General features: G+C 48.5%; 1 protein-coding gene across 4 annotated transcripts in view; it reads right to left on the bottom strand.

Moving 5' to 3' along the window:
* Positions 1–986: 986 nt before the first annotated feature.
* The window catches only part of CUNH14orf93 (chromosome unknown C14orf93 homolog), a 26,132-nt gene continuing 12,741 nt past the window's right edge, over positions 987–14,377 (bottom strand). For 2 of the 4 annotated variants that reach the window (XM_008067797.2, XM_008067799.2), the window contains 6 exons: positions 12,410–13,110; positions 9,892–10,212; positions 3,715–3,776; positions 3,380–3,483; positions 1,968–2,080; positions 987–1,725 (listed from right to left, as the gene is read on the bottom strand). In XM_008067797.2, coding sequence (XP_008065988.1) covers positions 1,306–1,725; positions 1,968–2,080; positions 3,380–3,483; positions 3,715–3,776; positions 9,892–10,212; positions 12,410–12,979 — 1,590 coding nt within the window. In that variant the 5' untranslated portion in view covers positions 12,980–13,110 and the 3' untranslated portion in view covers positions 987–1,305. Of the gene's footprint in view, positions 1,726–1,967; positions 2,081–3,379; positions 3,484–3,714; positions 3,777–9,891; positions 10,213–12,409; positions 13,359–14,377 lie in introns of all 4 variants that reach the window. The other 2 variants (XM_008067801.2, XM_008067798.2) reach the window with 2 other exon arrangements.

The raw sequence follows: 14,377 nt of genomic DNA, 5'->3' as shown, positions 1-14,377 counted from the left end.
CTGCACCCCATCCCCCGCCCCCCACCACCACCACAGTCATCCTTATCACAGTTTCTTTCATTGCCTACTCAGTTGCCTGGCTTCCTGACTAGACAATAAAACCTCTGATCAGCATCAAACCTTATCAACAATGTAACCATAACACCTAGCACAGTACTTGACGCTTGGTAAGCAATCAATATTTTTGTATGACTGAATAAAGACAAAGCCATTTTTACTTTTCAGTCCATTCAAAATATGCACACGCCGGGCTCGGTGGCTCAGCCTGTAATCCTGCGCCTTTGGGAGGTGGAGGTGAGTGGATTGCCTGAGCCCGCAGGTTCAAGACCCATCTGGGCGGCGAGACCTCATCTCTACAATAAATCAAAAAATCAGCTGGGCGTGGTAGCGCATGCCTGTAATTCCAGCTACTCGGAAGGCTGAGGCGGAAGGATCGCCGGAGCCCAGCAGGTCGAGGCTGAGGTGGCCGGGAGCGGCCACTGCACTCCAGTCTGGGCGACAGAGTAAGACTCCAACTCAAAAAAAAAAAAATGCACACGTGCACTCACGCTCTCTCGCTCTCTCTCTCTCTTCCTCAAAATACAGGTTGGCTGACGAACTAAAAAATAGCTATGAAGTTGTGTATTCTGCTTGGTTGCACAGTGGAAGAGAAGCTGCCAGTGAGACACAAACTCTTTCAGCCTTAATTTCCTCATCGGTAAGATGGGACTAGTAAAATCTTACATAATTCAGCAAACAATAGCAATTATATCTAGATCCCAATTCCCAAATAGTGATGGAACTTGTCTCTTGCTCAGAAGAATCAAGCCCGTGACTGAAACTGCTCACCAGGTGGCAGTATTACCATGGACTGGTCCTGTTCTGCTTCCTCTGCAGAGCAAGACCAGCAGTCATGGGACAGACAGCAAACGTACAACCCCGGCTGCTTCCCCAAGAGCTTTGGGTGAAACTGGGGAGGGGCAGAAAAGACTAGAAACGGAGGCATATGTCAAAAAGGCCTCATGTTTCTTAGACCCAACCTCCTCCTTTTCTTATCCCAGTTTCCTGTGAGGCACTGTTTATGCTGAAGAATAAGCATTCTCTGGCTCGCCATTCACAGTCCAGGGAGCTTATCCCCTTCTAGGTAAGTCACTCTATTCCCACCAGAGCTTCCTGCTTCCACTTCCAGTGGAGAGTGTATCAGAAGAAAGGAAAATTTGCTTTTTCAGACTGCAGAGGGCATCTCATTATTCTGGGAAGACCCGCAACACTCATTCCTGGGACATGGAGAGTGGCAGGAGCCAGGGTTATTCTTGGCTATAGATTTCACTCATCCTTTTCCACCTTGATTTCAATGAATGAGTTCAAGTCAAGACAGCAGGTTTTGTGAGGTTGATCAAAAGATGGGGAGACAGGCACATTCTCATCGCCTCCTTCATCTTCCTCTTCCTGGAAATTAGGATTATAAAGTTCTGGTGGAAGGAGCTGGGCTTCAGCAGAAGGCAGTCTGTCGGAGGGAGGCCCATAAACACGATTGGCTTTGGTGCCATGCTTAGAGTTAGCATCCAGGTGGTAGCAGAGCTCTGTGAGGCGCTGGGCCCGGAAACGGGGAGGGCGGGCCACCCAGACACCTGGCTCGTTAAGACTGTCTTCTTCATCTGACATCAGCTCTTCTGTCACATCCTTCCACAGACGTTGGTCCTCAGGTCCAAAATGCCTCATGATACTGGATCGGTTGGCAAAAAGCTAAGGTAGGAGCCCAGAACAGAGATCAGGAAGATAAACAGACTATGAATTAGATTTGGGTAACATCTATGCCTAAGATAACCCAGGGCCCAAGTCAAATGTTAGAATTGGCTCATCCTTCTCTTCTGCCTGCCTTTCTGGCTTGCAACCCGATTCTCAGATGCCACGTTCTCCGGTCCCTCCCACTGTGGCTTATTAGGGTTCAGACTTTAGCATCTTGAAAGAAATGCCTAGAAACGTACCCGGTATCGGCGACTTCGAAGTTTCTTCTCCTCTTTTTCCTTCAGGCCTTTAAAAGGGTTCAGAGAGTTGCGGTACTCACGCCTCTTAGTAAGGAAGTAGGCCACACAGGCTCCTGGTGGGGGGGCAGAGACGAGGGTGGGAGCAAGAAGCAGGGTCCTCTAGAGTAGCAGTCCCCACCCTTTTTGGCATCAGGGACTGGTTTCATGGAAGACAATTTTTCCATGGATGTGGAGGGATCATCAGGCATTAGATTCTCATAAGGAGCCTGCAACCTAGATCCCTCACTTGCACAATTCACAATAGGGTTTGCGCTCCTATGAGAATCTAAAGCCTGGGCGGGCTTGGTGGCTCAGCCTGTAATCCCGCGCTTTGGGAGGCTGAGGTGAGTGAACTGCCTGAGCCCGTGGGTTCGAGACTTGCCTGGGCAACTTGGCGAGACCTCATCTCTACAATAAATCAAAAAAATTGGCCGGGAATGGTAGCATGCGCCTATAGTTCCAGCTACTTGGAAGACTGAGGCGGAAGGATCGCCGGAGCCCAGCAGGTCGAGGCTGCGGTGGCCGGGAGCGGCCACTGCATTCCAGTCTGGGCGACAGAGTGAGACTCCAACTCAAAAAAAAAAAATCGAGAATCTAATGCCAACACTGATCTGACAGAAGATGGAGCTCCACTCGCTCGCCACTCACCTTCTGCTGTGCACCCAGGTTCCTAACAGGTCATGGACCAGCAGCGGTCTATGGTCCTGGAGGTTGGGGACCCCTGCTCTAGAGCAGTGATCCTTAGCCCATTTTTCATTACTAGATGGGAGGCTGAGGATCATTCTTTAGCTGATGGCTTTATTGGCACAGCCATCACATCTGTTCACTCTTTGGTTGAGCTCTCTTTGCCCACCTCCATCTCCAACACTCACTCTTCATGAATATCTCCCACTGGAAAAAGACAACTCCAGTTGCTTCTGTATCCTCCTCCCACCCCAATTAAACCTACCCCTGTTGCTACTCTAATACAGATTAAAAGTACTTTTTGAGCATAAACTTTCATAATACTTCAGGGTTAGCTACAAATAACAGAAGAAAGCAAGGACATGTTTAGGGACAAAAAGGAAGGCCTAGCTCCTGACTTCCTCTTCATAACACTTAGATTCAGGCTCTGTATAAACAGAATACATGATGGTGTTCTAGCCCTTTCCTTCTCTCATGTTCACGTCAGACTGAGAGGGGAAGAAAAAGGCAGTCTGAGGTAATCCTATGAATATATTGTAGGTGAGAAGAATAACCAAAAAATTATTTTAAATCCACTATTTTCAAAACTACCTAAATCATCTCCATCATAACTCTTCTTGACTAAGAATGAGGGAGTGGGAAGGGAGGAGGAGAAAGGATGAGATGGGAATTAAATCAGTTTTTCTCACCTTTCAGCTCCTTATCAGTGTAATTGTGGGGACTGGTCACCAGCTCCTGCTTGAGCTTTTCCAGAAGAAACTTCACTACTGAAATATTCCAAGAGGACTTGATGCTACCACAAAGAGAAGAGGGTGAATAAGGCTGTCAGCCTTTTGAGAGCCAGACAAACGGAGATCCCCAGCACTAATCAACTTGGTGGTTAATCCCTCCATGGCATATAAGACAGGGTACAAGGGCAGGGGTGAGATCAAAGCCTTAGTCTCAATGCTGTATGGAGCATCCCCCTATACTTCCCTCTCCTTACAAAGTACCTTGTGATTCTTTTTCCTCAAGGGGACCGTACCTTTCAGACCCATTGAACCGCTTGTCATTGGTGATGTGGTTATGCACATTGTGGACCAGTTTCTAGGGGGGAAAAAAACAGAATCAAGCTAGGAGTGGATATTATGAAAGCTTTCCTCTGGTTCCTAGGGTAAAAAGGCATTGTCCCTATGGGGTTCTCTGCATGAAGCCTTCCCATAGCCCAGTTACCATTTTTGTAGATGCCCCTTCTAAGCAAGAACCTATTCAAGTTAGTATTTGTTAAGGGGCCATTTTTCCCCATTTTAATTAAATTTGTGTCAAGATTCCAGAAATATCCCTGGTCTTCTGCTCCAGAGTAATGTGATCACTAGAGCAGAGGGTCTCAAAACATTTCTGTGAACATACCCCTAATAGCAAGGGAAGAGCAAATATATACCAGGACTACTCCAAGTGGACATTCTTTAAAATTTATTATTTCTCTACTGAGCTTGTTCTGCTGTAATACTAGTGGGCATTTCTTGAAGTCCCCTATTCTTGCAAATTTTAAATTTTGCTTTAAAACATATCTGTATCGGCCGGGCTCAGTGGCTCTGCCTGTAATCCCAGTGCTTTGGAAGGCTGAGGCAAATGGATTTTCTGATCCCGCAGGTTCAAGACCCGCCTGGGCAACTTGGCAAGACCTCGTCTCTACAATAAATCAAAAAATTAGCTGGGCCACTTCAGTGGCTCAGCCTGTAATCCCGTGCCTTTGGGAGGCTGAGGTGAGTGGATTGCCTGAGCCTGTGGGTTCGAGACCCGCCTGGGCCACTTGGCAAGACCTCATCTCTACAATAAATCAAAAACTAGCCGTGCGTGGTAGCGCGTGCCTGTAGTTCCAGCTCCCTGGAAGGCTGAGGCGGAAGGATTGCCGGAGCCCAGAAGGTCGAGGCTGCAGTGGCTGGGAGCAGCCACTGCACTCCAGTCTGGGTGACAGAGTGAGACTCCAACTCAAAAAAAAAAAAAAAAAAAAATTAGCTGGCCGTGGTAGCGCGCGCCTGTAGTTCCGGCTACTTGGAAGGCTGAGGCGGAAGGATCGCTGGAGCCCAGCAGGTCGAGGCTGCGGTGGCCGGGAGCAGCCACTGCACTCCAGTCTGGGCGACAGAGTGAAACTCCAACTCAAAAATCAAAAACAAAAACATATCTGTATTTCTAGCCGGGCGCAGTGGCTCAAGCCTGTAATCCCAGCACTTTGGAAGGCAGGGGCGAGTGGATTGCCTGAGCTCAGGGGTTCAAGACCAGCCTGAGCAACATAACAAGACCTTGTCTCTACAATAAATCGAGAAATTAGCCAAGTGTGGTGGCACATGCCTGTGGTTCCAGCTACCTGGAAGGCTGAGGTGGAAGGACTACTTGAGCCCAGCAGGTAGAGGCTGTGGTGACTGTGAGCAGCGTGCCACTGCACTCCAGCCTGGGTGACAGGGTGAGACTCCGACTCAAAAAAAACAAAAAACATACCTGTATTCTTATACAAATGTTTTCTGAAATCTTCTAGTAAAATTAATGACCCAGGAAAATGCCTCAGGTTTGTCCATGGCTTTATATATTCCTTTGCACATTACCACAAATCTCAAGGGTATATACACCATGGTCTAAAATAACAGAAATGTCGCCAGGAACAGTAGCTCATACCTATAATCCCAGCACTTTGGGAAGTCGAGGCAGGAGGTTTGCTTGAGCATAAGAGTTCAAGACCAGCCTAGGCAATATAGCGAGATCTCATCTCTACAAAACATTTTTAAAAATTAGCCAGGCATGGTGATGTGCACCTGTAGTCCCAGCTACTTGGGATGCTGAGGTAGAAGGATTGCCTGAGCCCAGGAGGTCAAGACTGCAGTGAGCCATGATTGCATCACTGCACTCCAATCTGGGTGACAGAGTGAGACCCTGACTCAAAAAATAAAAATAAAATAACAGAAAGGTGAATTAGAAAGGCTCTCGGAGACTCTCTCACTCAGTCTCCCTTTCACATCATTAAACAGGTTATCTTTCAGCTTTGCTTGTACACGTCTAGCAAAGGATGAGTTCTCCTTTTTGAGTCAGCTTATTTGCTGTTGAACTTTTTTTTTATTTTTGAGTCGTAGTCTCACTCCATCACCCAGGCTGGTGAATCTTTTTCGACCTGCTGGGCTTAGGTGATCCTTCTGCCACAGCCTGCTAAGTAGCTGGGACTACAGACACACGCCACAACACCTGGCTAGTTTTTTTGTGATTTATTGTGGAGATGAGGTCTTGCCAAGTTGCCTGGGCTGGTCTCGAACCCCTGGGCTCAGGCAATTCTCTCGCCTTGGCCTCCCAAAGCGCTGGGATTACAGGCTGAGCCACCACGCTCGGCCCAAAATTTTTTTTATTTTTTTTTGAGTTAGAGCCTCACTCTGTCACCCAGGCTGGAGTGCAGTGGTTGCTCCCGGCCATTGCAGCCTCGACCTGCTGGGCTCTGGCGATCCTTCCACCTCGGCCTTCCGAATAGCTGGAACTACAGGCACGCGCTACCACATCCAGCTAATTTTTGATTTATTGTAGGATGAGGTCTCGCCAAGTTGCCCAGGCGGGTCTCAAACCCGCGGGCTCAGGCAATCCATTCACCTTGGCCTCCCAAAACGCTGGGATTATAGGCTGAGCCACCGAGCCTGGCCACAAAACTTTTTAACAAGTAAATCAAAAATTAGCCGGGCGTGGTAGCACATGCCTGTAGTTGGAAGGCTACTTGGAAGGCTGAGGCGGAAGGATCACCGGAGGCTAGCAGGTCGAGGCTGCGGTGGCCGGGAGCGGCCACTGCACTCTAGTCTGGGTGACAGAGTGAGACTCCAACTCAAAAAAAAAAAAAGTTTTGCCTTAGATGCTTTAAAATATGATCCCCATAGCTGCGCCTGAAATGTTTGAAGACAGGGTTCATGAACTCCCTAAGTCATCTCCTATCTGGTCCAAATACCCCCATGTCCTTCAGGCATTCCTTGTGACATAGTTTCCAGACAGGTTCCTCATCAAACTATGAAGCTTCTGGTTTGTCAGTGTCCCTCTTACAAGGTGGCACCTGGAACTGAATCTAACTCATCAGTTGAGGTCTGGGCAAAGGGAGCATTACTTCACTGAGTGGAATACTTCTAGGAATGAAACCCAAGATGGTGTTACCTTTCTCAGTAACCCCACCCCTATTCACAGTGTCACAGTGTTTATTCATGGTGAGTTTATAATCAACACAAGTCTATTTTTCACACAGATACTGTCTCTACCATTCTGCAACGATTTTATTTTTATTTTTAAATAGAAACAGAGTTCTTGCTCAGTCACTCATACCCATGCTGGAGTGCAGTGGCACAATCATAGCTCACTGTAGCCTTGAACTCCTGGGCTTAAGCAATCCTCCTGCCTCAGTCTCCCAAGTAGCTGGGACTACAGGCACATACCAAGTATTATTTTTTTAGTAGAAACGGGGCCTCACTTTGTTGCCCAGGCTGGTTTTGGACTCCTGGCTTTAAGCGATCCTTCCATTTTGGGCTCCCAAAGTACTGGAATTCCAGGCGTGAGCCACCTTGCCCAACCTATTTTTTTGTTTGTTTGAATTTAATGTAGGATTTTACATTCTCTTCTATTAAGTGTAGTTTTGTTTCTAAATATATTTTCAGCCCAAGCTCCCTCAGTCAATGGAATTTACCCAGTCCCATATTTGGCTCCATATTCAGAAATCCCCAATTTATCCTTCCACCTCTATAGCTGACTGATCATACCAACTTAGGAAAGTACTGTCGGCCAGGCTCGGTGGTTCAGCCTGTAATCCCAGCACTTTGGGAGGCTGAAGTGAGTGGACTGCCTGAGCCCAGGGGTTCGAGACCCACCCGGGCAACTTGTCGAGACCTCATCTCTACAATAAATCAAAAATTAGCCGGGCATAGTAGCACATGCCTGTAGTTCCGGCTACTTGGAAGGTTGAGGCGGAAGAATCACCGGAGCCCAGCAGGTCAGGGCTGCAGTGACCCGGAGCGTGCCATTGCACTCCAGTCTGGGCGACAGAGTGAGACTCCAAGTCAAAAAAAAAAAAAAAGAGAGAGAGAGCACTGTCAACTCTTTATGGCTAGGGTCTTTACTCTGTAAAAAAGGACTATTACTATGCTAGTTTTATATTTGGTATAGTTATTTTACCTCTTAGCAGTCCAAACTTAAGGAGTCACAAAGGAATGGGTAAATGTCTCAGGAAGTATCTGGGAGGGTTTCAAAAACAAGAAGGAGGCCAGGTGCGGTGGCTCAAGCCTATAATCCCAGTACTTTGGGAGGCCAAGGTGAGAGGACTGCCTGAGCCTGTGGGGTTTGAGACCAGCCTGGGCAACATGGTAAGACCTTGTCTCTACAGTAAAACAAACAAACAAAAACAAATAAAAAACAAGAAGGAAAAAAGGGAGTTGCAATCTCTCAACTCAAGTAGCCTGGAAGAGATCAGCTGATAAAAAACTAGCTAGGCTTGAAGTGGAATGGGAAAATACTCTAGATAGTAATAAGTGTTAGGACTATAAAGGCTACGGGCTCACCTACCTCCTAAGTGAGCTAAAAATACATACATTTCCCCAAGGGGTGGCTGGGATCTGCAGTATTATAAGGAATGAAGAATTCTGATTTGGTCCTTTTGGGTCACAGGATTCCTAGCAGCAATCCACAGGAGCCCCAGCAGGTTGGAGAGCTGCCTCTGTAATTCCTTTCCAGAGCTACAGATTGGAATAGTGAAGATCTGCAACTATCCCTCCCCCTGCCTGGCCCTCTAGATTCTTTTTTTTTTTTTTTTTTTTTTAGTTGGAGTCTCACTCTGTCGCCCGCTCCCAGTCACTGCAGCCTTGACCTGCTGGGGCTCGGGTAATCCTTCCACCTCAGCCTTCCAAGTAGCTGGAATTACAGGCGCGTGCTACCACACCCAGCTAATTTTTTGATTTATTGTAGAGATGAGGTCTCACCAAGTTGCCCAGGCGGGTCTCGAACCCAAGGACTCAGGCAATCCACTCACCTCAGCCTCCCAAGGCGCGGGATTATAGGCTGAGCCACCGAGCCCAGCTTCTAGATTCTTTCCAAACAAAATAACAGATCATAATGAGTGAGCATACTGTCCTCCCAATATGCCCTCAATTCCACTGAACTCTCCAAAGGGAAGGAAGAAGCCAGGCCCCAACACTATACCTAACTCTGGAGGCAGTAGGCAGGAGTGCAATGAAGTGATGGAAAATCTTGATTTTATGCAAATTATAAACTCATTACAGTCAATACGAACATTATATGGCTAAAGAACATCCCCATGGTTATCAGAAAGAAGCTTTTGGGCCCAGTTAATCCAAAAGACTATGGTCATCCTAGGTTTCTCAACCTCTTCACTATTGGCATTTTGAGCTAGATAATTCTTTGCTATGGGGGACTGTGGTGTGCATTGTGGAATGTTTAGCAGAATACCTGGTTTCTACTCACTAGATGTGAGTTAAGTAGAACTCTCCTTCCCCTCTCCCTACCCACCCACCAGCTGAAATGACAAAAATGTCTCCAGATGTTTCCAAGTGTCCCCTGGGGGCAAAATCACCCTAGGTTGAGAACTACTGCCCTAGAAGATCTCTGTGTTTGGGTCAGCAGCCAGGCTGGGGACTCCCTGCTCAGCAGGATGTTCCTAGGGCTTCCAGCTACTCCAAGAAGGCTTCAAGCTGACCTGGCCCAGGCCAGTCCCTTCCCTGCCAAGAGCTCTTGGAATGACTAGCATTTCCAAACCTTTATAACAGAGCTGAGTGTCAAGTAGCCCTCTGCATCTTTGAGGTTTGGGACCACCTCAGGACAACTTGGCTTTCTCCACCCAAGGGGCTCTCCCTTGCCACTTACCCTGCACACTGGCTAAATTTGCACTCGATTTCCAATGCTACCCTTTGGTGATCAATCTGCTCAATTTCTTAAATATCTTCCCATCAGGATGATCAAGATACTGAGAGATGTGATATAAAGGAAGATAGCACTTTATCTTGAAAAGCCTAAAAGCTCCATATATAGCAGGGGTCTGCCTATCCGTAAGGTTGCAGAATAATCTCTCTCCTTGTCCCTCCCGCTCCAGTAGGATTCAGTATACCATTCATCAAAATACGGGAGGCTTAAAATCAACTCATCCTTCATTCTTCGTTTATCTCTCCAGACTGAAGAAAAATTTATAGAAATTGAGCTCACTCACAGAGAGTACCAGATCCCGCTTGCGCCTGGAGTTCTTCTGCCCGCTCCCTCTGGTCCTGCATGGAGAAGCAGTGAACCCTAGAGAGTGTCTCAGCTCCCCAGTGCTCCCAGGGCCTGACTCTTCCAAGGCACCATCCAATGCAGCAGCAGCATTGAGCATGTCCTCGGGGCGGGGTGGTGGCAGCTTGGTTCCATTTTCTGGCCCTGTCTCTGAGGTTGCCCGCTGGATAGCCAGTTGTGTGGCTGGTGAGAGCTGCTTGGCATAAGCAGGGACCAGCACTCGCTGCACTGCACTCTCAGAGGCCACAAAATCATCCACCAGCTAAGAACGTAAAAAAGAATAGCCTATTAGCCAGCCAGGCGTAGGGGAACCTGCTCAACCATCATTCTTTGGCCAAGAATGGTAAACAGAGGGTAGAAAGAAGGGTGAATCTAACACAGTCTTTAATGGTCAATGGCTTGTTTCTCTGAGACTCCTAGAGGAGCGTTGGGCAAATACTTCTTGTGTGTAGAGAGCCTCTCGTGCTGTGTCGTTACTGGAGGTCTACTCACAAAGACAAGACATGTTTCTGATGCTCTGTTTGTAAGTACTCCATTATGTCTTGCTTTTACGTATAAGAAATGTAGTCAGGTAAGTATATTGTCTGAAAGGGATTGGGGGAAGAAGTGATGACAAGAAAGGAAAACGAAGCAAGAGAAGGAGAAAGAAAATAAAACAGTAACCACGATAAAGAGGATAAAAGAAAAATGAGAGCAAAGGAGAGAGCTATAAAGTCAGAAATCCCTAGAGAGGCTGGCAGTGACAGCCCCCTCCCCACCCCTACCTTTTAATCCCAGGGCCAGCCTATGCCCTCACCTTGATCCTGCCCTGGTCACATCTGACTGTCATGAGCCCTGACATCTACCTGACTGCCTGTGCCCTCACTCAAGGACATACAGGGCAGAGGAAGAAAGGAGGGAGAAAGGCAGAGAGAGGGAGGGAGAAAGGAGGGGGGATTTCTGCAGCCAAGAAAACAAAACAGTGAAAATGGGGGGAAAGACACACACACACACACACACACACACACACACACAGAAAGATGCGGGGGAGGAGGCTGAGATTTATAGACCTGTGAGCTGCTTTCTGCGATGTGAAATCTAATTCCATCCTGCCGGCTTGGAAGCCTTCCCTGCTCAAAGAACCCACAGCTCAGGGCAATGCCTGGCTTGATACCCTCCTGCAACTCAGGGCAATGCCTGGCTTGATACCCTCCTGCCTCCCATCTTCCAGTTCCTCCTCCCCTGGGCCAGAGCCACTGAGAGTCCTGACCAGACAGACTGGGGTGAGCAGCAGTGGCCATTACCCCCACGGCTGTGCCTTCAGGAGAGCAATGACCAGTTGCTGTGTTCCACTGGAGTGGGAGAGGGGAGTTTATGTATTCATTTCTCAGATCCAGCAGATGGGCTGGGATTTTCATCCCTCCCTTCTACCCCATGAGTTCTGCTACTTTACTCTTTACTGGGTGTCTATGCCTTTTGTAGGGAGAGGAGGAAGAGAGGGCAGACGGAGAACAAGGTGGAAGAGAGTTGACAGACCTCCCACCGTCTCTCAAGTGGCACCACATCTGTTATTTTCTCATCTCTATGATCGCTATGGTTTCTCCATCTCCTTTTCATACTTCCATGTGTGACATTCTGCAGTTCTGACTCTACTCAGCCAGGATTTGCCAGCTCATATGGCCCTGAAGCAGTAAGGAAACTGAAATAGCACCATGTACTTCTATGTCTTTTCCTGCTCACAAAATATGCTCACTGGCTTCCTTCTTTTCCTCCCTCTTTCTCCCTATATGTTATTCTCTCACTATGAACTCTCAATTGGCCATTTCGTTTTCACATTTTATTTCCTGTCCTCTACCTCCCTCCCGCCTTACTTCATGGTCTCTTGCTCACAGAAATTCTCCTCTTTCCACGTGGACTCACCTTTCTTCTATGCTCCATTTTTTCACTTTTTCTCCTTCCTCAACCCTTCGTTTTCACTGGCCTCCCTAGACTGTCTTCTATTATCTCTCTACCCTCTCACTTTTTCCTCCCCTCTCTCTCCACCTCTGCCTCTCTCCCCTGTATATCCCATTTCTCTTTGTACTAAACTCCTCTTGGCAAGCGGAGGGCCCGCAATAAAATATGAATGAGCCGTCTGTGCACGGCAGGCATCCTCGCCAGGAGAGGCAGAGCCCATGGAGCAGGCGAGACAGCTGTGGAGGAGAAGGTGCCATGCGGAGCTATTGAGAGGGAGGGAAGGGCACCCCTGTCACCACACACGCCAAGACACGACCTTCTGCCAAAAGGCTGACGGTTCAGGATGAAAACAGGAGCACTGACTACCCCTGGAGGCAAAGGATACTTGGTCCCATTTTATCACAAAGACAAACAAAAGGAAGGTTTAAAGATGGAAAGAGAACAGAGAGGAGAAGGGTGGGGGGAAGCAGGCAAAAGGCCGGGAAAAGTGCTCAGGAGCAACAACCCTCTGAGGCCATACTCACGGGGTTCAGCAGCGGGGCCCCCTCCCCGGCTGCCAGCGCACACCCTGGGAGTCGCACGTCTCTCTGCGTGGCTGGGAAGCCCAAAGAGTGCCGCAGCTCCTCGATCACCATCTGCACGCCGCTGCCCACGCTGTCACACTCCTCTTCCATGGCAGACAGAGCCTTGCAGGCTTCACCCGGACTCTCCTTGAGAGGCCCAGGCTCCTCAGGTAGGGCACTATGGGCCTGGCTTTCTCCATCTTCGTCAGGGGTGGACACTTTCCCTTGCCTCAGCTCATTCACTTCCTCCTGGAGGCGTTTTAACAGCTCATTGTTGGCCCTGGCAAGACCCAGCGCGGCTTCAGCCAGACCCACTGCCTTGTCCACCCGCTGGTAGATAACATGCAGGAGCTGCTCCGAGCTCTGAACGGCAAGGCCATGTCCGGTCACTGTGATGGGGGTGCTGGGAGGAGGATTCCCACCCTGAGAGCCTGTGCTGCCCCCACTAGTCTCACTCTTACAGGCGCAGCAGCAGCATCGGGCCTCGCTACCACTGGGAGGGGAGAAGAGAATGGTAGCACTGAAGGACATGGCCGACAGCAGTAACAACAACACTCACACTGCTGGGCAGCTCCTACAGGTTGGAAGCACGGGTCTCTGTGGGCTCACTTTCCTTTCTCAGTGAGGGTGGACAGAGGAGCCCGGGCAGCAGGCCGTGGGCTCTGTGAAAGAGGAGCAGGCCAGCTGTGAAGGAGCACACTGTCCATGGTGGCCTCTCCTTGGCCTGCCGAGGGGAGCCTTCTTCTATTTGCAGTCCCTGTGCTCTCCTAGAACAACACACTGGGTGATGCCTACACAGGCCACCCTGATGAACATGGTTTCAGAGGGTAGAGGGCATTCTTTCTGTGCCCCAGCAGGGAACTCTGGAACCTAAAGAACAAAGAGGGAACTCAGAAGGACCCACCAGCATCTGGAAAGATGAGAAGATTAAGGAAGAAAACGTAGGTCTGTCTCCTCCTCACTATCTTTACTGTAATAGTAGAAACACATTTCATTGCTTTGACATTGTTCCTTAAGGAGTTCAGAACACTTCATGTAAGTTACCTCATCTACACAACAGCGCTAGGAAACACATGTTACCCCAAGTCCAACATGCAGAGAAGCTGTCTTTCTTTTTCAAGGTCAGAGGAAGACAGCAGATCCAGTTATTGCTACTTTCATTCTAGTGTTGTATTTTTTTTCAACTGATACCACTTTTTGTTGACATGAACAATCACGAGTCTACCCTCTCGATAATTTTCATAAAGATGCATTCAGAATAAGATTTCTACATAAAGAAAACATCGATCACTATAGCCCTCAACATGTCACCAACCTCTCACTATTACATCAATAATGCTTTGGGGATGAGGGTGGGGAAATGAAATGAAAAAGTGGATCAGGCCGGGCTTGGTGGCTCAGCCTGTAATCCCACGTCTTGGGAGGCTGAGGTAAGTGGATTGCCTGAGTCCGCGGGTTCAAGACCCACCTGGGCAACTTGGCGAGCCCTCGTCTCTACAATAAATCAAAAATTAGCTGGGTGTGGTAGCGCGTGCCTGTAGTTCCAGCTACTTGGAATGCTGAGGTGGAAGGATCACCAGAGCCCAGCAGGTCGAGGCTGCAGTGGCCGGGAGCGGCCACTGCACTCCAGTCTGGGTGACAGAGTGAGACTCCAACTCAAAAAAAAAAAAGAAAAGGAAAACTGGATCAGTCCATTTTCAACTGCTGATTATTATTTTATTTTTATTATTTTTATTTATTTTTGAGTTGGAGTCTCACTCTGTCCCCCATACTGGAGTGCAGTGGCATGCTCCTGGCCACTGCAGCCTCAACCCGCTGGGCTCTGGCAATCCTTCCGCCTCAGCCTTCCAGGTAGTCGGAACTACAGGCGCGTGCTACCACACCCGGCTAGTTTTTGATTTATTGTAGAGACGAGGTCTCACCAAGTTG

Source organism: Carlito syrichta, unplaced genomic scaffold (genome assembly GCF_000164805.1).
Source record: "Carlito syrichta isolate Samal-C Ts95f unplaced genomic scaffold, Tarsius_syrichta-2.0.1 Scaffold309773, whole genome shotgun sequence".
Lineage (NCBI taxonomy): Eukaryota > Metazoa > Chordata > Mammalia > Primates > Tarsiidae > Carlito > Carlito syrichta.
Note: the sequence above shows the minus strand (reverse complement) of the source record. Positions and strands in the feature narration are given on the sequence as shown.